We start from the raw sequence: 24,148 nt of genomic DNA on the forward strand, positions 1-24,148 counted from the left end.
CCCCAGTTTATATTTTTTCTTCCACAACTTACCATTTCCTTTTCATAGACACTCCTCTCATTCATCTTCTGTTTAGTTTCAAGAACTATGTACTTTCCTGAAGTACCTCTTACATCCCTAATTTTCTTTCCTTTCTTAATTTCCATATGCCTTTTTTAAGGTTGCATCTTTGGGTCATTACTTCTTTTCCCCCTGTATTCTACTTCTGGATCATTTAATCATCACTAATAAAATTAAGTATTTAAAGCTAGTCTCGTAGCCATTCTCATAGCTTTAAATACTTCACTCTCCCTTTCTGCTCGTTCTGGAGTCTCAAAACAAAAGAAAAAAATCAAAACAAATCCTCTTAGTTGTTCTTACCATTTTTCATCACAATTCTCTCATTCAACCCCACCTGTGAGCATTTGTCGTAAAGCATATACTTTACAATTTACAAATCCCCCAAACCCACATCCAACTGATTTAATGCATTGTATTGAGACCTTTACAACCTGAACAGAATGCATAAGGCTATTCCTTGCCTTCCCATAACCACTTTAATTTTCAAAACAGACCATGCTAAGTCACAACAAACTACTAGGACAAAAGATATTTTAACTATACCACTCTGTCAACATACATTTGGGTTTTTCTGTTTGAAGACATTGACAATAGTCACTCCCTTCTGCTCGTTGGTGTCTCATTCTTGCTTATACCATGACATGTTGCTAAATAAAGACTCCATATACTTTGGCCAACATTCGTTTTAAACATTTAGTTTCAAGCGTTTGGAGTACATAGTGTTTGTTTACAATAGGTTATAATATCACATTTTAATAATTATGCCTTAAAAGAAACAGAATATTCATTCTAAAAAACTCAGTTTAAAACCCCACCCTAACCTCTGTGATACTTAGTTTGTAATTATTAAAACATAGAGAACACTCTAAACAATATGCTGGGAACACAATGTGGCAGACAGCTGAAACTGTATCCATAGTCAATTTTGAAAAATCTAATTTATTTACTTTTTAAATAATTTTCTGATAATTTGGACTGGTCCAAAGATCACTCATTTGGAAAAGAAAAAAAAACAGGGAGAAAATCAAAGGTATTACAGCTTAAAGGAAGATCACTTGCTTTTTAATTAAGTTTGTTCTATTTTGCACTTTTAAACCTTAAGAAAATGGGTTAATAGTTTCTTTATTTATCTGATAATCCTATGCGGAGTCTTAAAATACCTAAAATTGTTTTTCTTGTTTTATTGGTTTCCTCCTATTTGTCTGCACATTGAACCTTGTTACAGACTAGACTATAGGTTTTTTTAAGATGAGTTTGTTTGTTGGGTTTTTGTTTGTGTTTAACCCTGTCTGGATAACACCAAATACTAAATAAGGTATGGCCTTAATCTCTGACTCAATTCTGCATTACAACTAACAATAGAAGAGCAACTTTCTTATTTTTAAACTAAAAGCACACGAAAGATTGAAGAAGTTGTTTTACCTTCCATTTCATCCACAGGCACCTAAATCCTCAAAAATCTTGTGTTTATACACAAGATGTCTTCTAAAAATGCTACCCTTAATAATACTACTTACAACATTATGCATACAATTAGCTAAAAAGGAAACTAAATATAACATGGATTTAAAGGAAAAGAAACAAATCAAAAAGGCATGAAGACATTCAGAGTATACCAGGGTATATACAACTCAGTATCATGTTAACTTGGCAATGAGGCTTTAACAGACCAGAAACAGTCTGCACATAACTTGCTTGCTCCAGCCATAAAAGACACATCCAAATTTGAAATAAAGGTAATAGCTGTCTCAGCAAGATGGCACGTCACTGTTACATGAAGTTGATCTGAGGTCATTTTCTTAGAATACTTACCACTAAATCCCAGTTATTTTGTTCAAGCAATGTTATAGCTTCATCAATATTTTCAATACCAGTACATGCCTAAAAAGAAAAAGAAGCAGTAAACAGAATTAAAAGCATTGATCACAAACAGAGTATTAATGCTTTAATTAATTTCAGCAGAATGACAGGAAAGGTATAGGTCTTTAACTTCTGTTAGGAGAGGGTAATCCTAACAAAGTAGTTATTCGTAAAATTAGGACAATAGTGCTGTCCCATAAAGGCATTTTGAGAATTCTATGTTCAAAATTATGAAATACTTATACTCCCTTAAAAGGGAGCACAAAAATACTTAGTCCATAAAATGATGTTTGAGATGGCTGAAATATTTTTTTCTAAAGCCAGAAACACATATATAAACCCTACTGCCTCCACCATCATCTTATACCCCTACTCACTTTGGGTGTTACACAGTACAGTGTAAGAGGAAAAGAAGGTGGCAAGTATGAATTTCTGATCGAAGTGCCAACTTCCTACTGCATGCACAAATGAGCACCCCTTGTGAAACTATTTAAAATTAAGACTATATAATGAAACATTTACAATGTTTTCCTTTCAGATAAAACGCTTGCACGTTGTTCTAGCCTTATACTCTGGCTTTACCTAGTTCAAGAAATGTAATACAATAGCATTTTAAAGTAGTGGTAACATCCCACAAAATGGTACTGTAAATTGAGCTTAATTCCAAATACAAGAGAGCACTTCTACTCAGCAAAAGCCTTGATGCAGGGTGCTGCTTTCTTTTTTTGATACCCATACCTTTTCAAATATTCAGCTTCAGCAGGCACTGCTATTCATTCTGCCACATATTTGCTACCATTCACATTGAAAGATATCAGATACATTTCACCAGAGGGAAAAATGGAAACAGTTGAGTTTCCTTCTGGCATTTATCTTTCATCCTCATCAAAACTATGCTCTGTATTCAAGCACACAAGATAAGTTCAGACTTTTACAAGACCTGAAACATGATCATGTTCCTTCTGCTCCATGACACAGTTACATAAAAAGTTTATATAAAGTTTATATAAAACTACATTAAAAAATCCAACCTTTTAACAGTAATAATACAGTTAGATAGCAGCAGCAAACAGATCAGTTTTCCTGATTCCAAAGATATATAGTCCTGTTTTTCCTTCATGTGATAAGAGAAAAAGGGAGCTAGGCATAGAAACAGACACTTTTTTTTCTCCCAAGACATAAAAAGCCATCAAGTCAGACATTTTCCATGCTCTGACTTCTCCCAATTTACAACAATGAATGCAAGAAATAAAAAGTAAACAAGAAATCACAGAGAAATTCAAGGCCAATTCTCTCTTCCCAAATTCAACGCTGAAGAATTCCACGCTTATGAAGCATTACACACAGTATGTCTACACAAAATGGACCGGTCTGGAGGACTGTGAGGAGGAACACAAGAAGACATCTGAGAGATTTTTTGCCTGCAGAGGGGAGGCAGCAGTTTCTATTGATCCACAATGCTGTTATGGCCAGATTGATTCTCTCTGGAACAAGACAAAATTTCTTCCATTGCTCACAGCATGCTGTATCAATACTGAATTTCATCCACTTTGCATCTGGAGTGCTAAAAAAAAAATTTTAAAATACAGTTCTGCTCTTCAGAAGCATCATTTTGCTTTCTCTTCCATTACTTCTTGCAGTTACTTCTGAAGTTAAAAGATGAGACAACACTTTAACATATTCCCTAGCAAATGTGAAGGTTATACACTTACACCAGGTAAGCTTGAGGAGTGCAGGGCTTAGGCTTGTCATTTCTGACATCACCGGAGGGTCCATACTACCACAAACCTGCCACTGAAATTGATGTCCGCAGCTCTGCTGCAAAGTAGTCTTACTTTGAGAAAAAGTTTTGCAGAAGTGACAGTCTGAGGTTCTGTTTACAGTTAAGTGAAATACACTTAAAAATCTGGTCATTACAGAAAGAGAGTTACCATTTCTCATTTATCAGCCCTGCAAACTCTGCATGACCTTTCTAAGAACTAAGTTGTGTTCCAACCTACAATAAGAACCTGACTAACAATGTGTTGTTTTCAACCCTGGGCTGTACAGATGAAGTTGAGGAGAGGGTCCCTAGAATTCAGGGCTCAAATACCAGTTTTAGTTGCCCCCTCTTCCATATATCACCCCTGCAGCCCAGCTGCCTTGCAACTGTCCATATGCACACTCTTAGCCCATACTAACCGCAAATCAGTTCAGCTCGCTTTGGCATACTTCTGTTTTGATATAAACTAAACAAAATTAGCTTACCCTTCTGCCACAGCACACAGCGAAAGGAGTTACCTCATCACAGCGGAGGCAGAGTAATTAAGTAACTAATTCACTTGTATGTCTACATCCTTCCTCAATCATCTTGTCGGTGATTTACAATGTAAAATAGAACCCCGCTCTCGCTCTCTTAGCAATACAGAGTCATTGGGTAACAGGAATGGACAGGTGTAAACACTAACTAAAAATCAAGAACATCAGAATTCTTAATACCCAAGAAAAGCAGTTTTTTTGAAAACCCTTGGACCATTTTTACAATCACTTTTAACATATGATTTTGAGGAGTTCCAAAACCAAGGTTTCACTCTCCAGATGGACTGGTTTTGCTAGCTGTCAATGAAACAGAAAACAAACGTTTCTGAATGACAACAAAGAATGAATGAGTGCTACTTATCAACATAACCACAAAACAGACATTCCAAGATCTTCCTCAACACCCTGTTAATGTCACAGTTGCAGCAAACTAAGATTTTTCAGAATAATATTTCAACATTCGGACACTACACACTACCACATATAAATCCCCTGCCTCAAGTCAAGATCCATCAGTAAGACCAAAAAAAAAAACCCAAACCAAACCCTAAAATTTAAAGTTTGCTTCCTTTTAACTGCATCATGTCATGCAAGACAAATTCAAGAAAATAATATGGTTTGCCTGTCTTTAATTTTCCCTAAGAAATTAAGCACACGAGACAGGTAGTCCCTCACTGACAAGCATGACGTGACATCAAGGACTCCTGGAGCGGCAGATTAGTCCCAGAACAACCTGGCCTGCTTCTGCCTTTGTTTTCTGTAGGGAAACACACAGGAAACCAGCAGGTTCTGTGGGCAACAGAATTAACAAAGTCTGGTTCCTTGTGGGTTTGTCTCTCATCCCTAATTGCAAGGGCTGACTTAAGCTTTTCCCATGGCTGGAATATTTATAAGGGCTTCTTTTGATGGACTTCTTTCCATGTTACCTGGCTACATTTTCATGAAAACTGGAATAATTTAATTGGTATGAGTCCAGGGGACACATGGGCACCATAAGGCTATATGCCTTACTTATCTAGGAAGGCAAACTAAAAGTCACAGGGTTTACTCATTAACAATACTAAAGACTTTTGGCTCATTTTATGCCTTTCATTCTACCCAAGCAAGAAACAAACAAACAAAAAAATTGTATAAGAAAAAAACATGTTAAATTTGCGCAGAAACAGAATGAAAAAACCCTTCAAAATAGAGCAAAGAATATGAGCTCCAAAGATGCAAAACCACAACTTTGTTACTAAGCAAGTAAAGTGATACTAGTTGAGGAGAAATTAATTTTTTTTATTCACAAATTTTTATTCAGCTTCATTTTCATGAGACTGCTACTTAATAAAAGGCGTTAAATATTTTAGAAAAAAATTCCTACCATATACTACTAACTCTTGATTCAATCAACAACCAGCATATCCTCTAAGTCATCAAACTGAAAGCAACAAATCACCACAGTAAAGGTAAAATCTTCAAGGCTCACTGATTTGTAAACCTTTACACATCAAAAAGAAACCAATGAATTTTTTTGAAGGACAAAGGGGAAGAAAGGGTAGAACAAGTTCCTTCTCCTCCTCCTCCTCTCTGCATTTCCTCTAAATCTAGGATAGTGTTTTTGCCCTTCACAGCAGCTCCAGAGACTGTGCAGTCTCTTCTGTGTTTTTTTTCAGACCACACAAGAGGAAAATGAATGTGAAGGTGAGCAAACTACTGCTTTGCGCTGAATTCATAAAATCAGATTCCGAAGGTAAAGTTATTGACTGTTAAAACAACTTTCTCAGCATACTGCTTTTCCAGGCCACGTAAGTGTTTCCACCAGGCAGATTTAGATTTGCGTAAAATAAAATTTCAGAGCGATTCTCCAATTTTTTTTCAGGTAGCTTCAGATTAACCATCACCTTAGTGATGGAGAGCTTACTCTTGGGAAGATTCACAGCTAACCATTAGGGGTCCTATTTAACTGGCACAGTAACCTTAATCACTGTTACATAAAAGAAGCAAAGTAGCCTCTGAGGAAAAAATTCAGTAGGAGAAAAGTTGGAGGGCAGACAGATTTCAAGGCATTCAAGACAAACCTAGGAGCTGCTTCCAGAAAGCTATAACGCAGGATGACAGACTTGCTCTTCTAAATCCCTTGCAGGGTGGTCTGACCCTGGCAGCTGTAACAGCTGGATCAGGGTTTTGAGACCCTCTGTGACCCCCCACCTCAACGGCGCAGGCTTTAGCCTACCTCCACATCACAGGAAAGCAGCTGACCTCCCCATCTGGCAGCAGCTGCTGTTGAAAATGCTCCTCCGGCACCTGCTGCAGAGATCCAGACAGTTGTTACACAGCAAAGCTGGAAGGGACAACTGCTGCTCCTAACACAGAGAGCCGGGCTGTTACTTCTGCAAAAGCTGGGAAAGCAACAAACAGCTGTTGCTGACTCAAATACAGAGTCAGGCTACTGTTGCCCCGACAGATAGTGGGTGGCAGCTGCTGCACAGAAGCTGAGAGCAAATGGTATTTGGCAGCAAGGCAGAATTTATCTCACCTGTGGCACCATTCCCTTTCTCACCAAGGCAAAATGCAGCAGTCAAAAGTATCCAGAAGACCACTTTCAGCCTAACAGTTAGCAGTTGGACATGGAGGACTTAGAAGTCTGCCTCTCTCAACATTTTTGTTGAACAATTCCATATTTCCTTTGACTACCAACAGTAGCTATATTTTCTCCAAACGGGGACCACCTCAAAGCTAACCCAAACTAGGCTTCAGCCTAGAACATTTTGCACAACAGGTTCAGACACATTAAAATCAGGCAGACAGATGGCTGTGAATTACACCATGCACCACCCTCTCCTGTAAAAGTCAGCTGGGAAAAAAAAAAAACCCTCACTTTGTGCCTAACTAATCTCCACATGCAGTCTGCAGTTAACATCCTCAGCTGCAGCCTCCTGCAGTAATTTAGAGCAGATGCAAATACAGGTACCACGCTCAGTCCACATAACAAAAAGGATAAAATTGGAGCCATAGCTCCAAGTACCCAGAACAGCAACAAACTCAGACAACTTGATCTACAGGGTAGAGTCACACCAGTTGTCAACTACAGACTTTTTCCCTTTTGCTAATATCACATCCATCTGTCTCAGAATAAGACTAAACTACTGTGATTCAACCTGATGCCTAGTCCTCAGACACTGAAACAGCTGATACAGACTCTCCTGTGCTGGATGGAAAAGAGCTTTCCCCCATCAGCATTTGGTTGCAACTGTAGCTCAGTCCATCTTTTTAGTATTTACACAAAACTACAATGGCCAAAGAAACAACTACATTAAGGCACCACAAGACTCAACAGGTGAGATCACCTAGGAAGAAAAGCTTTCACCCTTTGGGGTCTCCTACAAAATCCCAGGAAGCCAGCATTAATACATCTCCATCCTCTGCAACTGCACAGACAGCACCCTAAAAATGCTTACTTTTGAAAGTACCAAATAAAATCTTATCACTAGATACAGCAATGTAACTACAGCTAACCTTATTCCATAAAGATATATGAGGTTTTAAACAGAAATCAAAAAAGCTGGCAAAGAACAAATACTGTTAACATCAATTCACTATCCCTTTGGTAACTTACTCTTCAAAAGATAAGAGAGACTAGGGAGCATGGAAAACTCTTTTCAAGCACAGGCCACTAACCTGCTGAGAAGGATGGCTGAATTCTCCAGGTCAGCAGCTTAAAAAACAAAAAAACACTCAGAGCTGTTCTTAATAGCATATCAGATAAAGCAAAGGATATTACTTAGCTGCTTGCATACTTCCCCTCCAGTATGATGAAAATTTAGTTTGCTGTTTTATTCACCTCTTCAATTACAACCAGACAGATCAGTTCACAGACACACTTCAGCTTCCCATCAGGTTTTGCATATCTCCAAAGAGAGAGAGTCTACAGCCTCTCTGGGCAGCTTGTTCCAGTGTTTCACCACCTTCACCGAGAAAAATGTTTTCCTTATATTTAATTATCATTTCCCTTGCTGTAACCTGTATCCACTGCCTATCATCCTCAGCCTGTGCAACTCCAAGAGCAATTTGATTCTATATTGTCTGCTATCACCCACTGTACAATTGAGACAGCAACTAGATCCCCCCTTAGCCTTCTCTTCCAGGCTACACAAACCCAGCTCCCTTAATCTCACCTTTCACAAAACACGTTCCAGCCTCCTCCCCACCTAGGCAGCCCTCCACTGGACTTGCTCCACTTTGTCAATGGAGGGACCAATACAAGACACAGTACTCCTGGTAGTAGTAGTCTCACCACTACCGAGTAGAGGGGAAGAATGGCCTCCCTCAGTCTTATGGCATACTAATGCAGCCCACTATGTGGCTACTACTTCTAGTAGAAGAATCCATAATTCCCTTTCTAAGCATTCCTAATAAAAATCAGGTTTCTGGATGTAGGATTTTTAAAAACAACCCAACCCCGAGTTTCCTGTTTCATGAGTGAAACATAGTACCTTGCTTCCTTTTCACATCCCTTATGGGGAGAATGGCTCAGTAACGAACGATAATAATTAAAAGTCAATAAAGCAGCCAAGGACAGCTCCAGATTCTATTTGCCAGAAGTCCACTGAAACCCAGAAAGCTTTAGGACACTAATTCACCTATGACATATTAGTAAGTGAGAAAATTTTTTTGAAAGTTCACACATACACTGTTACAATGGTAATTACTTCAAAGCAACTGAAACAAATCGTAACACTTGTTCCCCAAAAACAGGTAGAGTTAAACCAATATGCTCAGCCAAGCAAGTAAAGGCTTTAGTACCATAATATCAGATTTGGGATCCATGTGTAACTCCCCTCTGGGCTATCAAGAGCTTCAACACATTCGGACGCTCACAACAGATTTTTTGATAGCTCAGCTCTTCTCATCCCACCAGCCTCAGGACCACCTCCATAGATTGCAACACCAACTACATACGTGCCCCTCTGTGGCATCCCCTATCATTCTAACCTTATAACAACCCTAGTGATGTAATGAGACTGTTCTTATTATGAGTCATCCATGGTTATCAAATTAACTTTTACTTCTTTCTGTTTCAGACATTTAAAAAAAACATCCAGGTGTATCGACTGAGACACAAACTGAAAGGTCACCTACTGCAAGCATCTAAATGAAGATATAAGAATGGTTCTCTGTTTTTACATAACTCAGAAGACCATCTGGTAAAAATTAAGCAGATTCACCAGCTGTTCGCTTAACAAAAACAAGCTAACACACTTACCAATATCAGAAATTGAGAAAGGGTTTAGGCAAATATGCCAGGCTAATGTTTTGCCCAATGCATTTCACCTCCCAACCCCAACTATTTACAAGCTCCATCGTTCTACTATTTGAGCACCACCTTAAGCAAAACTCTGAAGTAAGGAAGCATTAGTCTCTTTCTACAGCAGGAATGAGGGGTAAAAAAAGAAAAAATGTATTTCTGAAGGTCCCAGAAGACATTTCAACCTGTTAGTTACCAAGTAGACATGAGTGAACTTTGCCCATGCTGAGATGGCTGCAAGCCTTCTGAACAAAGCAAGCAGGGTACAAAGTCTAAACTGGTAGCATGAAGCTCTAACCACTTCTTAGCAGAACTAGCTAACTTGGCACCATGCTAACCACTTTCAAATGGTTCCCAGCAGACTTTGAACACCCTCAAGACTCTGGAGCAAATTCTGCTTCCAGGATACCATGAAGGCACCTCCCTAGGAAGCCCATGAGCTGAGCCAAGACATGAACTCTAGTCTCCCAAGCCCCATGCTAACACTCTAGCATTTAAGCCACATGCACTATATACAAAGAGCAGTGCTCAAACGGAATTGAAAAACAAAAGTCAGTACCCATTAATTAGTACTCTGGACTACTAAACCCATTTGTCTTTCCTGAAGACTAAAGACAGCCTTTACCAAACAACTACCAAATGCTTTAGTTAGGATTGTCCCAAAGTTTCTGTGCTTGTTTAATACTTTAATAGAAGTACCTCAGTGAAGGTAAAAACCCCAAGATTTCCTGAATCACAGTAATTTTGCTCTTACAGCATCTTACACATTATCACATAAGAAGAAAAACTGAAGGAAAACAGAAAAGAACCGCAAGGGTCAGACAAACGCTTTTGATTACTGGATATTTGCACTCATCTCCTTTCTCCTCATTGCCTCAAAAGCAGTAGAACCTTAAAAACAACTAAAGAATAAATAAAAGCCACTTCGTAGGTAAGCACACAAAGGAAGAGTACTAATCCATACAAAAAATATTTTACTCAACATTCCACAAACACTCTTTTTTTTTTTTGGTAAAGAACAGGATCACAACGAATGGGCCATAAAAATTATCAGAGGGATGGAACACCTCTCCTATGAGGAAAGGCTGAGAGAGTTGGGGTTGTTCAGCCTGGAGAAGAGAAGGCTCCGGGGAGACCTTAGAGCAGCCTTTCAATACTTAAAGGGGGCATGTAAGAAAGATGGGGACAGACTTTTTAGTAGGGCCTGTAGCAATAGGACAAGGGGTAACAGCTTTAAACTAAAAGAGGGTAGATTCAAACTAGATATAAGGAAGAAATTTTTTACCATGAGGGTGGTGAAACACTGGAATGGGTTGCCCAGAGGAGTGGTAGATGTCCCATCCCTGGAAACATTCAAGGTCAGGTTGGACGGGGCTCTGAGCACCCTGATCTAGTTGAAGATGTCCCTGTTGATTGCAGGGGGGTTGGACTAAATGACCTTTAAAGGTGCCTTCCAACCCAAACTATTCTATGATTCTACGACATATTCTTCAAAAACTGGAAATAGTATCCAAAATAAGGAAGCAGAAGAACACTGAAATCCCAGTAAAGCACAGGTCATACCATAATGCAAGCCAACAAGGACTGCAAATAAAAAAAAAAAAATCTCTAAAGACATGGAAGTTATATAAGCTTTTAAAAGCATCAGGACAAGGAAGCTTGCCCGTGAGTCAGTGGGGCCAAAGGAAGAAGACACTAAAGAAGTATTCAAAGAAGGTAAGGACATATCATAAAAGACAAATTAATTCTGTGCACTTATATTCACCTCAGAGGAACTCGGGGACCATCCTATAACAAAGCTGCATTTTACAGAGAACTCTCATCCTAAAGTGTCAGCAGAGACATATAGAACAAACCACCAGTACCAGATGATAGTCCCCAAAATTTTAAAGGAACTTAAAAAATTAAAATAAAGATAATACTTATTTTACACAGACTGCTCTTTAAATCAGCCTTAATTAAAGGTTAAATCAACCTCACACGCCCACAGTGCTGACATTATATTTTTGGTGAATTTTATTGGGATGCAAACCAGAAGGGGTTAAGATTTCTACAGTTCAGACAAGTTTTACTTCTGTACTATAAGAAATAGCAGAAATTTCAATAAAGTATATAGAATTAGTATATACATTAATATATATGACATACTGAGGAAAAGTGAATACAGCTTCTATAGAGCAAACTCGTATCACAAAACTACTCAGACACCTCTGAAGAACTCAAGTCAGTTGAAGAACGCAAGACTAACTCAAGCTGACACGGTTTATTTCTAAAGTCTTATAACAAACCCCATCATCAAGCTCTTAAAAGTGCTGACTTCCAGAAACTAGGATGAGGCGAATCCATTCAAATTCTGTTTCTTTCAACTCTTTCCTAAGGATCAGCCACTGCTGCAGATGAGCCATTAAGCCAGCTGGGTTCGATCTGAGCTGATATGGCACCTTTGATATTTGCTCACACAAACAACCTGACCTTTAAAAAAAAAAAATATAATAGAGGTGACTCAATTTCAGAGTTCTTGTCTTTACAAATTGTTTCCTGCAATAGGTAAAATATGAAACCTATATAAAAATAACTCAAGGGCTAACGTACTCTGTTCTAGTTTCAAAATATCTCTTAAGAACTTCAGCTTTAATGAATTATCTTTTGAAAGTATTAACTACTCCCGCAGAACAAAGACCTGCTCTACCAGTTAGACATAGAGGACCAGTAGATGACTACTTTGATAGACCAAACAACATGTAATGCATACATTAGGTCTTTGGTTTCCTCTTTGAGTAGTTTGTTTTTACAATTACACATTATCTAGTCAAGTCTAAAAAATGGGCTTAATTAGTAGGTATCAATCTAGCCAGTAAGCATGTCATTCCCTTTCATCCAAATGATGAGGGACGAGTAAAATGTTAGGTAATTCCCCAGCCTTTTTACTCTAGTTCTTACAGTAGTTAAGAAAGGACTCATCTAATGGCTGCCCCACAAATGCACAAACTTATCCACTGACTAGAAAAATATTAAATCCTATCAAAGATATGCCATGTAGTTCCTTTAATAAGCTATTAACTCATGCTTCTAGTAGGGAAACGCATGAAAACTAGGCTTGCAATGGTAACTGAACCATGAGAACTGCCCAAATAGAGGGGGGATTTCTCCCCTTTCAGACTTTCCACCACCAATGCAATATTCTTAAGATGGGAGATTCTCAGGACCCCTTAAGACATGTAGCAACTCACTCAAATCCTCATCCTCTCCTTTCCCACACCTCCTTCCACACAAAAATATGAACTCTGTAAGTGTGTTTACTGTAAATGATCCTTGCTTACCAAGAAATATTAGCCACATTTTATTTTCAATGTGCCAAATAACTTTCACATTACCTTTCAATTAAAGCACATTCCTAGCCTCTGGGAGTACATATAATTAATATTTTCAATGTTATAATTAGTATTAGTTGTCATGGCATTTGAAGAAGGATCCTACAGCTACCACCTCTCAATCTGTTTCAGTGACCTACTAACCCAAATACCTATATGAATGGGCTGATGGAAATGGTGACATGATTACTATGATGTGACGAGTCTTTTCAAGGTAATTGAATGAGAACAGCATAAACCTCTTTCTAAAGATGAATCGGTGCTCCAGTGGTAAATTATTTAGGTTCTTACAGCAGGGCTGTAATGCACACAAATCATAGTATCCTCTTTCTTCTCTATGAATGTCAGATAGTATTTCTAATTAACTATCTGTCCTTATGTAAGAGAAATTAGCTGGCTTTTCCTTGAACAGCTATCAGTGGAGATATCCAAGTTAATCGTGTTTCTAAATGGACATCACTCTTACTCCAATTTCTTATTTGTGACTCTGGAATCCACTTCACCTTCAGCTTAAAGGCCAGAAAGGTGACTAGTAAATCAAACTAGCTTTGTTCTGATGAACGTGAGCTTTGGGATTACAGCTAAGTCTAAAACTATCTAAAGAAATTAAACTGCTGATTCTTCAGAAGACACACAAAGAACAAATTAATATAAGCAATGGTCTTGGTAGCAGAAAACGACAATCAAAATAACCAAACTAAAACACACTAAGCATGCAGTATGCTTTTATTGTGTCTCTTGACCCTAAGGCCATTTACAGCAAACAAAACCAATTGTGTTGGAAACCAAGAGGTCCAACCACCAGTTCCAATGCTGTTACTGACTGTGTAATGCACAAAATTGTTAGATGTGATAAAAAGCAACAAGGATTAAAAGGAATTCTAATCAAAATGTAAATTAAGAGGCCTCATAGGTATGAACTTCAACATCCTACAGTGTCCTAAGGTCCTCTTTTTTACACTGAAAAACAGCCCTGTTAACTATTTCAAAATTTAGCTAAGGATATAGTAGCCTATATCCACAAAAAAGGTCAGGTGAAGCAGCACTGAGCATCTTGGCACCTAACTACCAGAAACTTAGTAGAGTCCACTTTTACCTAAAGATACCCAATATGAGGGGATAAAGAAACAAACCTGTCTGTCCCAAACCCTGATTCCTAATCTACAGAGTACGGGATTTCCTTCCAACTACTATGGAGAGAGCTGCAGAGCTCAGTCCAGCTGGTGTGCTCTGGGAGCGCCCACTGCATTATAGTCTACAGAGAAGCCACACAAAAGAATGGTTTGGTATGAGCAAGACTGAAGTTTTAAGCTCAGACAGATCTGAACGTATATAAAACCAGATATTCAGGTGCCTAGGGAGACTCTCTGACGAAAATGTAGGCCTCCAAGAACTTTAAACATAAGTTGGAGGACACTTCCCAAAGACTTAAACTTTGATTGGAAGTCTCTTCAGCACCTACCATTTGCTGAGGAGCTTGTTCCAAGTGAATTGCTGAACACTTCACAGAAAGTCTGCAAAGAAATCAAGTCCATTCTGCTCCAATGCCTTAATGACGAAACACCACAATTTCTTTCAGAAGTCAATGTTAAGGATATCAACTTCGCTATTTGTTCAAAACTCCTTAGTGGATGGTTTACCCTTACAGAAAATGGTTGAAACACTCCTTTCAGCCCCCAGCATAAGACACAGTCCAAGAATGAAGAGTACTGACTCGAAGCTATTCCTGTATCTGCCTACCTCTTTCACCCATCAAATCTTCATACTGGCAATAACTTAAAAGTGACAGAAAACCTGAGCCAGCATGCCAACACACAGAACCCCCAAAAAAATGAATACACATGTAAATTCTGCACATAGACTGTTAGACAGTGAAAACAATGTGCATAACAGAGATAATCTTGTACAGGGCTGAAGTAGACAGATGTTTTTCATAACCACCAAAGAAAAAAAAAAAAACTTTTAAAACATGTCTTGTCAGTTATTTAACAGCACTGTGTTTCTTTAATTTCAGCCATTCCAGAAGGAAACAAGTAGCTTGAATTATAGTTAAATCCTAAAAAAATGAAAATAAATAATAAGCTGATGTGTCAATGTCATGGTCAATTTTATAACTTAAAACATTTTTATCTAGCATGCTTTCTCACCTTTCTGTAACTGATGGCAATGAGGTTCTTCCTTCCCAATTCCCCCTTGCTCCTCCCACAAACCTCTGTTTTTATGAAAAAGATTGACACAAAGGTGAAGTTTGAAAAAAAAAATATTTTTATACACATGTATGTGAATTATACCAAAGCAGTCTATTATTCAGTTTTTAAAAAAAAAATGTAAAAAGAAAAAAACTCACATAATTTTCTTTCACAATGAACACATATGGAAGACAGAAGGAAGACGAAAACTTAGATATCTGTTGTTTCGATGAAAGCAAGGATTTTGAGTTTTGCCGTTCCACTCCAAAGTCTTCCCACCCAGACCAAATCTTGAGCTATTTATTTGGTCAACGAAAACTGAATTCCATTAAAAATCTCCTTCTGAAGCCCTACATGCCAGTTGTTCTTGTCATGTATGGCCATCCAGGAGCTGGCAACTCCCACAATACTCCAACCCTTAGGCCCACTCTACATTTAGGAATTGTTGTGAGGAAACATAGCATGAATAAAGTAGTCCTATAGGTGGACATAACTTATAATCACAAAAAAGATATTATCGCTAATTTTAGTCCCCATCCTAAGTGAAGCTGTAAAAACAGAAGTAAAGGCACTAGCATACAAAAATGTCGACGTCTGACACTCCTGCCAATACAGATTTTTTTTCATTCCTGAACAGTTTAACTATGCCACTTTAACTAAGTTCAGTGCAACTAAAGTTTGCAATTTAAAAAAAAAAAAAAAAAATCTATTTTCTTTATAATAAAACATGGACCAATACACTGTGAGAGAAATTCTCTTCAAACCCTAAGCTGCATAGATCGTTAATATATTTGTATCATGTGAGTACCTGGGTATCCCAGTGGAGATGGGAGAACATTTCGCAGTTAAACACAACAAACAAAAGAACAGAAATGTTAACAAAAATTGGTAGAAAATATATGCCCTTATTTCCCCCAGTATGTAAGGCATGTTGCGGCATCACTCTCTTACCAACTGACATGTAGTTACCTTTTTAAAGAATTTACGCTACAAACACAAGTTGTTGGGTGTTTTCCTACAGAGTTTTTCCTATATGCCAATGACACTTTGTGGAGAAATTCTGAATTGCATTTAGTAAAACAGCTAAAACTTGTTTGCGTGCTTAACTCCACTACTTCAGCTACTTCCACTGAAAACAATCAGACCACTCATGTATAAAGCTAAGCTTCTGCATAATCTTTCCTAAGTGAGGACCTAAGAAGGAAAAGTTAGACAGGTTGCTTATACAGCCCACATGCATGAATACGTGCTTTGTACTCCCTGGGTAGCATACAGTAACCTCTTTAAAAAAGGAGAGGGAAATAAAATAATTATAAACCACACAGAACAGGCTTAAATTGTTGAGACATTAAGAAAAAATATTTTGGTAGATTACTTACTGTGTTTTATTCTATAGTTAAAATATTTTATAAAATTATTCAATGTCCGTATGTATACACATGAAATATTTTTTAAAAGTATTTCCCTTTAGTACCTCAGAATGCAGAAGCAACCTGTTACAACAATCAGAGCTAAAAGGAAAAACCAAATGCAATACAAGATCCTGCTCTAGTAGAAATCAATGGCAGAATCCCTAATGGCTTTGAAAGATACAAAGGAAGTCCATGAAGGCTTCACAAAAGCATCAAAGTATAATTATGACTTCACTGAAAAAAATTTTATAGGGAGGGAAAATGCTTTCAAGTTCCAAAAGTTCAAAGACCACTGCTCCATCCCTCTTAAAAGTAACTTCGGAAAGGCAAGCGTGAAATGGTGATGGAAGATTCCCTCCCAATTTAATTCAGCAAAGATTAACTGAACAGAACTACAAAGACTTGCTTTTGGAATTTCCAGTGTGCACACAATATTCTTCAACAAGATACCTCACACAAGTATAGAAGATGGCAGCAGAACTCTGAGAAACATATTTATTAATTAAAAGGTACGGAAAATATAGAAGGGAAAATCATGCAGAATTACTTTGCACATGTTTTATTTTCCATTTTAAACTCTTAGTGAATGAGCTGTAAATTCCATCAAGTATTTAAAATACCCAAAATCCTTTACCGTTTTGCAAGAGCCTAAAGATACAAGGCCTAATAATGATCGACATTGTCCTTTACTAATCTGAAGCTTTTACACCATGACAATTGACGGTTCAGTGTTTCAGAATCAGGTAGATGCTTGAGATTTAAAAAAAAAAAAAAAAAAAGAGGATGAAACAGAAAAACAAAGTTGTCTGCTGAAACGCAAGAGGAAAAAAGTTTGGCTTTTTTTTAATAAACGTTGTTATATGATAAAATATTTCCTGGGTCCTAGGTTCATACACATTATGTCATCCTTGATCGACAGCTGGTTTCTGTGACTCCACCGCCCATCTGCAAGTTTGCAATAGTACTTACTTGTCTTCATGGTATCAAACACTGCAGTTACTCTTATACCTTTATTAGCTCGTTTCAAAGCCCAAGCAGAAAAATACTGCAGAACTACAAAACAGCATTGACACTAAAAACTTGGAAAGCGGATACAGAGGGAAAACTCTTAAAAAAAAAAAAACAAAAAACACTTACATTCACCAGCCACTAACTTAATCACTGTCTGGGGTTCCTGAATTCAGCTAATAATGAGGGATTCCATAAGAGTCTGTCTCCACTAGTATGAGTGCAGAACTGGGGTCTCAGTTTCCTTTGACACAGTGTATTGTTACTGGAAGAACTCCTTTATGAAACCCCAGCCTTAAAATTGAGATGTCACTCCTTACACACACAAAAGTATCTCCAAGCACAACAAAATAAAGGCTCATTATAGAAACATTTGTTAAACATTTTAATAAATACGGGTGTAAGATACTCAGGTACAGAAAGGGAAAACACTTCCCTGTTATCAACTGGGAACTCCGCACGTTAGGTCAGTAAGATATCGGATACCTTTTGCAAAAGGGTAATTATATCATGTACAATACAGTCACCCTACCTGTAATGCCAAAGAAACATTCTTGTTAAACACACACACCGAGTAAACGAAGGGATTACTTTTTTTAAACTAAATTAAATAGTTTCACTGCTGACAGCTCAGAAACAGTCTTTTAAAAGAAGTTGAACATACAGACAGCAGTTTTACAACTCAACCCAAGAATATCCAAGAGCCTATCCATCTAAGAACAACCACTGCAAATGGACAAAGCTAAAGAAAAAAAAACAAAAAACACACAACATTGATTGAAAAGTAAATATTAAAAAGATATCCACGTATAATCTGATACCCTTCCAAGTTGCTTTGGGCTCTCCTCACTATTTCAAATGCAGGTATCTTCCACTTGTTTGTTTACTTGTTCTTAGAAAAACAATATAAAAACAAGCAACATTAAGAAGCAATACACTGAACAGATTAATCAGGCTCTTGAACACATCACTTTTACTTAGACAAAGACTTTATTCTGGGAATAACATTTAAGAGCTTGAAGTTAAATCATAACCCTTTTGTAGGGAGGAGAGAAGGTAACAACTTTTAAGGGCATATTCCTCCCTTCTACACAAACATGTTGTTGTTTGGAATGGGGTGGGAAGAGCTTTACTGTCATTACAACAGTCATAGGCTGAGGCAACCATGAAGTTAGTGTTGATGTTACAATGGAAACACCTCTGTTCAGCATTAATCTGTAGTACCAGTAAGTGATTCATTACAAATACTGTGACAAATCATGAGGAGTGATGAGTTTTGTATCCTCCCTGACACTTGCCTCTTCCAAGTGAGCTGGCTCACAGCTGTCCCAGGGCCTGGGCGATTGTAGAGGGTTGGAACAAGGAAAGTGGATGAAAAAGCTTTTTTTTTTTTTTTAATTAAAAACTGAAACTCTCTAAGTTAAAGAAGACATTTTGTTCACGCACCTCGAGACAAGAGGGCACATGTTCCCCATTTCTGACAACAACAAAAAAAAAAAAAGAGAGAAAGAAAGAAAGAAAGAGCACAGGCTTTGGAGAGCAGGCTTCACACCCACCGCCCTGGACCTTCCCACAAAGAACAAGCAGCACAGCAACGAGGAGAAAGAGAAAAGCAGCGAGAGGCCACGGTTGTGTGGCGGCGGCGGCTTGAAATTTACCTGGAAATCAGCCAATATCATTTCTCGGTCCATGTTGGACGCCATTGCGGCCAGCTGCGTCCCCGGCTCTGCTCTGACCCGCGCACCTGGAGCTGCTGCCGGCGAGGACGGGGCAGGGTGGGAGCTAGGAGCTCATCGAGGCGCCGGGCTCCTCTCAGGCTCCCGCGGCGCCCCCGGGCTGCCCCGCCTGGCAGCTCCGCGAGGCCGGGGCGCGGCGGCGGCGGGCAGAGGAGGGGAGGAGGGAGGAGAGAGGCGGGCAGGGGGCCGGGAGCAGGCCGGGAGCGGGCAGCGCTGCCTCAGCTGCTGGCCCGGGGAGGAGGAGGAGGAGGAGGCAGCGCCGCTCCCTCCCTGCCTCCACAGCGCCTGTCGCACATTTTGCCTGTCATTGAGGTCGCAAAGAGGCGCTTTGCGGCCGGCACGTGACCACCCTCCTGTCAAGCGCTCGCGAAGCCGGGGGAGGGGCTGCGCCTTTCCGGCAGCCCGCGGTGAGCGCGGCCGCTGCGGCCCCGCCGCGGCCCCCACGCCAGCCCCGATCCCGGCCCCGGCGGGAAGAGAAGGGAGGGGACGGGAGGGGAGGGGGCGCGTGAGGAGCCCGCACGGGGCCCGGCGGAAGGGGCCCGCGCCGGGTTGCGGGGCCACGGGCGGCCGGTCCGGGTGAGCGGCTGAGGGAGCCCGCGGCCCGCCCGTGGGCCTTTCTTGAGGGGACAGACCGCCTCAGCCCCCCGGGGGGCAGCGGCTGCGGCCCCGGCCGGGCCTCAGAGCGGGAGAGCGGCTCCTCCGAGCGGGCGAGGCAGCTCCGGCTCGGCTTGGCCGGGCGCAGCGCTGCCCCGGGGGCTGACCCACCCCGGTCGCCCGCGGCCGGCGGCGGCTCCCCGGGCCCGGCGGCGGCGCGGGGTGGCCCGGCTGGGTTCCGCCGCCGGCCGCGGCCTAACGGGTCGGCGGGGCCCGCCATCCGAGAGCGGGTGGGGGGATACAAGGGCCGCTGCAGCCGCCGGCCGGAGGGCGGCTCTGCGTCCCCGTGCGGGAGCGGTGTATCCCTCCGCGCCCCCGTGACAGGGGAGCGGGCGGGATCGCGGTGGCATCGGTGAATACGGCGCCTCAGTCCCCAGCGCGGTTTGCGTCTGCTCTGACGGCCCGTAACTTTGTGCTCGCTGAGTGACCCGAACCTCCCCGGGGCGGGGGGGACGCACCGGCTCGGGGGGGGCTCGGTAAAATGGTGATTCTCCCCGTCTTCGTGCTTCTTTCAAACGGAGGAAAAGTATTTTTCACAGGTTTCTGAGCCAACAGACTGATCTGCACAGCGGCCCTCACTCAAGCTTAGCACTCCAGCACTGTAAGATGCATTATATACCACAGATAAATGTGGATTTTTTAAAATAATGCAAATCTGACTAATTAATGCTTTTTAAGTCTCCCTCCTACAACCTGATGCCGTTCACTTACCCCCGAAGCACCGATGTTAAACACACGCATTCGGACACCGATTTGCCAAGTAGTCCGACATGTTTTGCTCTGCTCTTGGGATGGGTGTCGCAGCTACCTAAGGTCACAGATACATCAAGCACCTTCCTATTAGCTAATAAAGCTACATGATGCTACCTTTGAATCAAGTTACTTTGCCGTTTTTAGGGAACACTGATATTTATTGGTTTTCTCTTCCGTCCGTGAGGGTTTGACACGAGTTTCTCGGAGCCTGCGAGCTCCCCGCTGCCTGCCGCAGCAGCCGGGCTGGCACCGGGGAGAGCTGCGGGCGGTGGGGGGATGGCACAGCGCGACCGCCCGCCGCGGCGGGGAGAGGCAGCGAGCAAACGGTGCCTGCGGACAGGGACGTGTGAAAAGTTAAACCGTACCTTCAGGAGAGTCCGTGCTCCCAAGAAAGACGCTCCTGGGAGTTGTTTAAAGCCTGTTTGCGAGCGCTGCTGGGGAGCGCGGGCTTCAGCGCGCCTGGGGCGGGTGTCCGGCGGCGGCCGAGTCGTTCAGGGTCTCCGGGCGGGTTGAGGCCGCGCTACAACGCCACTTACGATGCCAAGCCAGGGTGTCGGAGAAGCTGAATGTTATATTTTATCGTGTTCCTGCTCTAGTTTATGTTGGCAGGGTCTGCCGAGAGGTTTTTATTGCCCGCTGACGTTAGCTTAACAATTCGAGCTCCCCACCACCGAGCGGAGGGATGATAAAGTAATTGCCCCTCGCACCTGCCCCTTTTTTTTTTTTTTCCAGTTTGATGTTACGGAGCGTTCTGTGCTAGGTACGAGGTATGGTGCAATGCCAGGGACAGCCTATGCTAAATTACAAACAAATCCACCCACACGTTACTAGAGAGTAACTATAATAAAGGCTGAAAAGCGAGTTTTAGCGATTGGATTAGAGCCAATTAATTCCTGGCACGAACTGAAGCTATAGGTATGTTGTCAAGATTAGTTACACGGCGTTCACGTCTATTACAGTCATATTTTAAATAATGGTATCTATATTAGATCAAAACAGGAAGGATTTGATCCAGAACGTGAAGAGAAGGTGAGAGGCTGCACGTGCCCCCGTCGCAGGAAGTTCACGTCCAAGTCACAGCGAAAGTTTCCACTCTCCTTCCCGCAACCCCCCACGCCGAGCCACGCGAGGTGGCTTTTTCCCTCCGAGGTGGCTTTTTCCCTCCAAGGAGCGTCAGACAAACCAGCGGGCCGGGGGGACACTCGCTTATTTCACTCCTTGCAATGCCCGGCGATAATACCTCCCTCCAGAAGGTGTTTCGGCTGCGGATTTTGCAGCCGGTTGGGGCAACTCTTTCTGGTTTAGGAGGAGTATTTTTATCATTCTTGAGAGGAGATGATGAGGATTAACGTGCCGCTTTCTGCAAAGATTTTTGGCAGACACGCACGGTGAGGGAGGTTTAAGGGCATTTTCTGGCCGGGCAGCTTGGCTTGCAGGAGGCCTGCAGCACCCCACCTACACTTGACTTAATTATTTTTGTTATAAGCTGCGATTAACAGAAGATGGGGGCTTTACTCTGAACTGTAAAACAAAACAAAAAAATATTGGGGGACTGTTGTAAGACTTGCGGGTCTAATTCTGCAGTAAGTCAGCAACAGGTAACATCACCAAACCCTGTGGGTTTTAGGCACTGATTAGTGACGAAGTCAGTCATTTATAAGCCGTCTGACTGAGTGGTCGAAGTTTTGCACATAAATTCCTTCCTTATGCAGAAAAGCAACTATATTTGAATACATGGATGTTATTTATATACATACATTTCTAGAGTTAACTTTCAGGGTAATTATCATTCATACTGTTGTTTAAAAAGCTGTTAGCACTATTACTTCTGGCCGAGACTTATCATCATGAGGCCCTTCAAAATACGCTTTTTTCCCCCCTTTAGCGGGAGTGTGAGGGGGGGTCAGCTGACAATTCGAGCGAAGTTGCTTTCCCCGCTCTGCGTGGAGGCAGTCCATTACCTGCCACCCTGGTACGTTCACTAACAAACGCGGGTGGGGGAATGAGCACGGGAAAACGTAATTGCGAAGCAAGAGGCAACCGAAGGGGAAAGGCGAGCCAGATGCAGGAGTCACACCGGCTTCCTCCAGCTGCCCGGGTTGCCGGTTCACCCCTGTCAGACTGGTTCTGCCTCCGGCGGCGGCGGCTGGAGGTCAGGCCCGGCCGCCCCCGGCCCCTGCCCGGCTGCCGGCGGCAGGTTTCCCCCGCAGGGCCGTGCTGGCGGAGCTGCTGTTGCTGCCGGACAGGTTCCCTCGCTAACGCGCCTCCCCGAGCTGCCTCACGCGTGTTTACATTCGAATTCACTTTCCCGTAGCGTCCACGCAGAAAACAGACGAGCAGATTGCCTCCGCGACCGATAGGTTACGTATGCTTATCAGGGAGCCATGACATGGCATCTTACCTCCCGGGGGGTTCGCTTTGGCAGAGTTCAGCCTTCCGAGCGCCCCTGAAACTTAAAGCAATCCGGCCGTTAAAGCAGTTTTAAGGCATGAAAAGCTGTTAGGCAGAAGGGCGATGAAACCTCCGTACTGTACCATCCTCACGCCGTCGCCCTTTGAAGGAAAAGCGAAGCCCTCACGTCTTCTCGGTGGCAGGGTGCGTTTCCCCCTCAAAATGGCACTTTCAAATCAATCAAGGACACCAGAAACGCGGAAAGCAAGGAGTGCTGCCGTGGACGGTCGCCTTCCACCGTTAAGACAACTTGACATTGACCCTTCATCCTTGACCTTGTCCTGAGGGAGAGGAGCCCGCGTCGCTGCCGGGGTGGACCCCGGCCCCGCAGCCGCGGCCCCGCGGGGTGCCGAGCGAGGGCGGCGGGTGCGGCCCCGGCCCCGGCCCCGGCCCCGCTCCCCCCGCGGGCAGGTGGAGACCGCTCGGGGGGGAGCGCCGGGCAGAGCCGCGGCGGGAGGCAGCCCTCCCGCCCGCCCAGCTCCCCCGATCCCCGGTCCTCCCGCAGGGGCGCGGCGGCGCCCGGTGCTAAAAGCTCCTTTTCCTTTCATTCCCCCCCCCGCGCTGTTTCCCCCCCCTAGGCCTCAGCAGCGCTCCTCCTAAAAGCGCCCTGACTGTTATGGCTGTGGCGGGGCAGTGCCGTGCCCGGGCTGCACGGCGAGGGGAACGACACAAGGCGCCGCGCTGCAGCGGCGGGGCCGGGGCCGGGGCCGGGGCCGGGGCCGGGGCCGGGGCCGAGGCCTGCGGGCCGGGGCCGGGGCCGGGGCCGGGGCCGGGGCCGGGGCCGGGCGAGGGGCGGGCGCGCGCCGCTGCAGGCCTTCCTGCCCGGCCGCGCCGCAACTCCGCCGCGCCTCCTTAAATCTCTGCCGTTAAAATGTGGGCGGGTGTTTCAACTCAAAAAGCGCTCAAATTTTTTTTCTTTTCAAAAAAAGCTGATGAGGTTAAAAAAAAAAAAAGGGGGGGGTGGGGGGGGGAAGAGAGAAACCGGCTTCGTGTCCGTAGGAAACAGAAGTAGCGATTGTTTGTGCTTAAAAAAGGGGGAGCGCAAAGCCGCGGGCGGAGGCAGCGGCCG

The 24,148-nt window shown here is 42.7% G+C and overlaps 1 protein-coding gene and 1 long non-coding RNA gene across 2 annotated transcripts in view; both read right to left on the minus strand.

The window, feature by feature from the left end:
- FAF1 (Fas associated factor 1) overlaps nucleotides 1–19,188 on the minus strand; it is a 174,620-nt gene extending 155,432 nt beyond the window's left edge. Inside the window, exons 1-2 of the mRNA XM_059822201.1 lie at nucleotides 19,144–19,188; nucleotides 1,873–1,941 (exon numbers count right to left, since the gene is read on the minus strand). Of these exons, the coding sequence (XP_059678184.1) occupies nucleotides 1,873–1,941; nucleotides 19,144–19,188 (114 nt within the window). The remainder of the gene's footprint in view (nucleotides 1–1,872; nucleotides 1,942–19,143) is intronic.
- Nucleotides 19,189–21,592: 2,404 nt separating this feature from the next.
- On the minus strand, nucleotides 21,593–23,396 carry LOC132317603 (uncharacterized). The gene is made up of 2 exons (XR_009484120.1): nucleotides 23,030–23,396; nucleotides 21,593–22,149 (listed from the first exon to the last, which is right to left on the minus strand). It is a non-coding gene; the product is annotated as an uncharacterized LOC132317603 (long non-coding RNA).
- Between the last annotated feature and the right edge of the window lie 752 nt (nucleotides 23,397–24,148).

Source organism: Gavia stellata, chromosome 10 (genome assembly GCF_030936135.1).
Source record: "Gavia stellata isolate bGavSte3 chromosome 10, bGavSte3.hap2, whole genome shotgun sequence".
Classification (NCBI taxonomy): domain Eukaryota; kingdom Metazoa; phylum Chordata; class Aves; order Gaviiformes; family Gaviidae; genus Gavia; species Gavia stellata.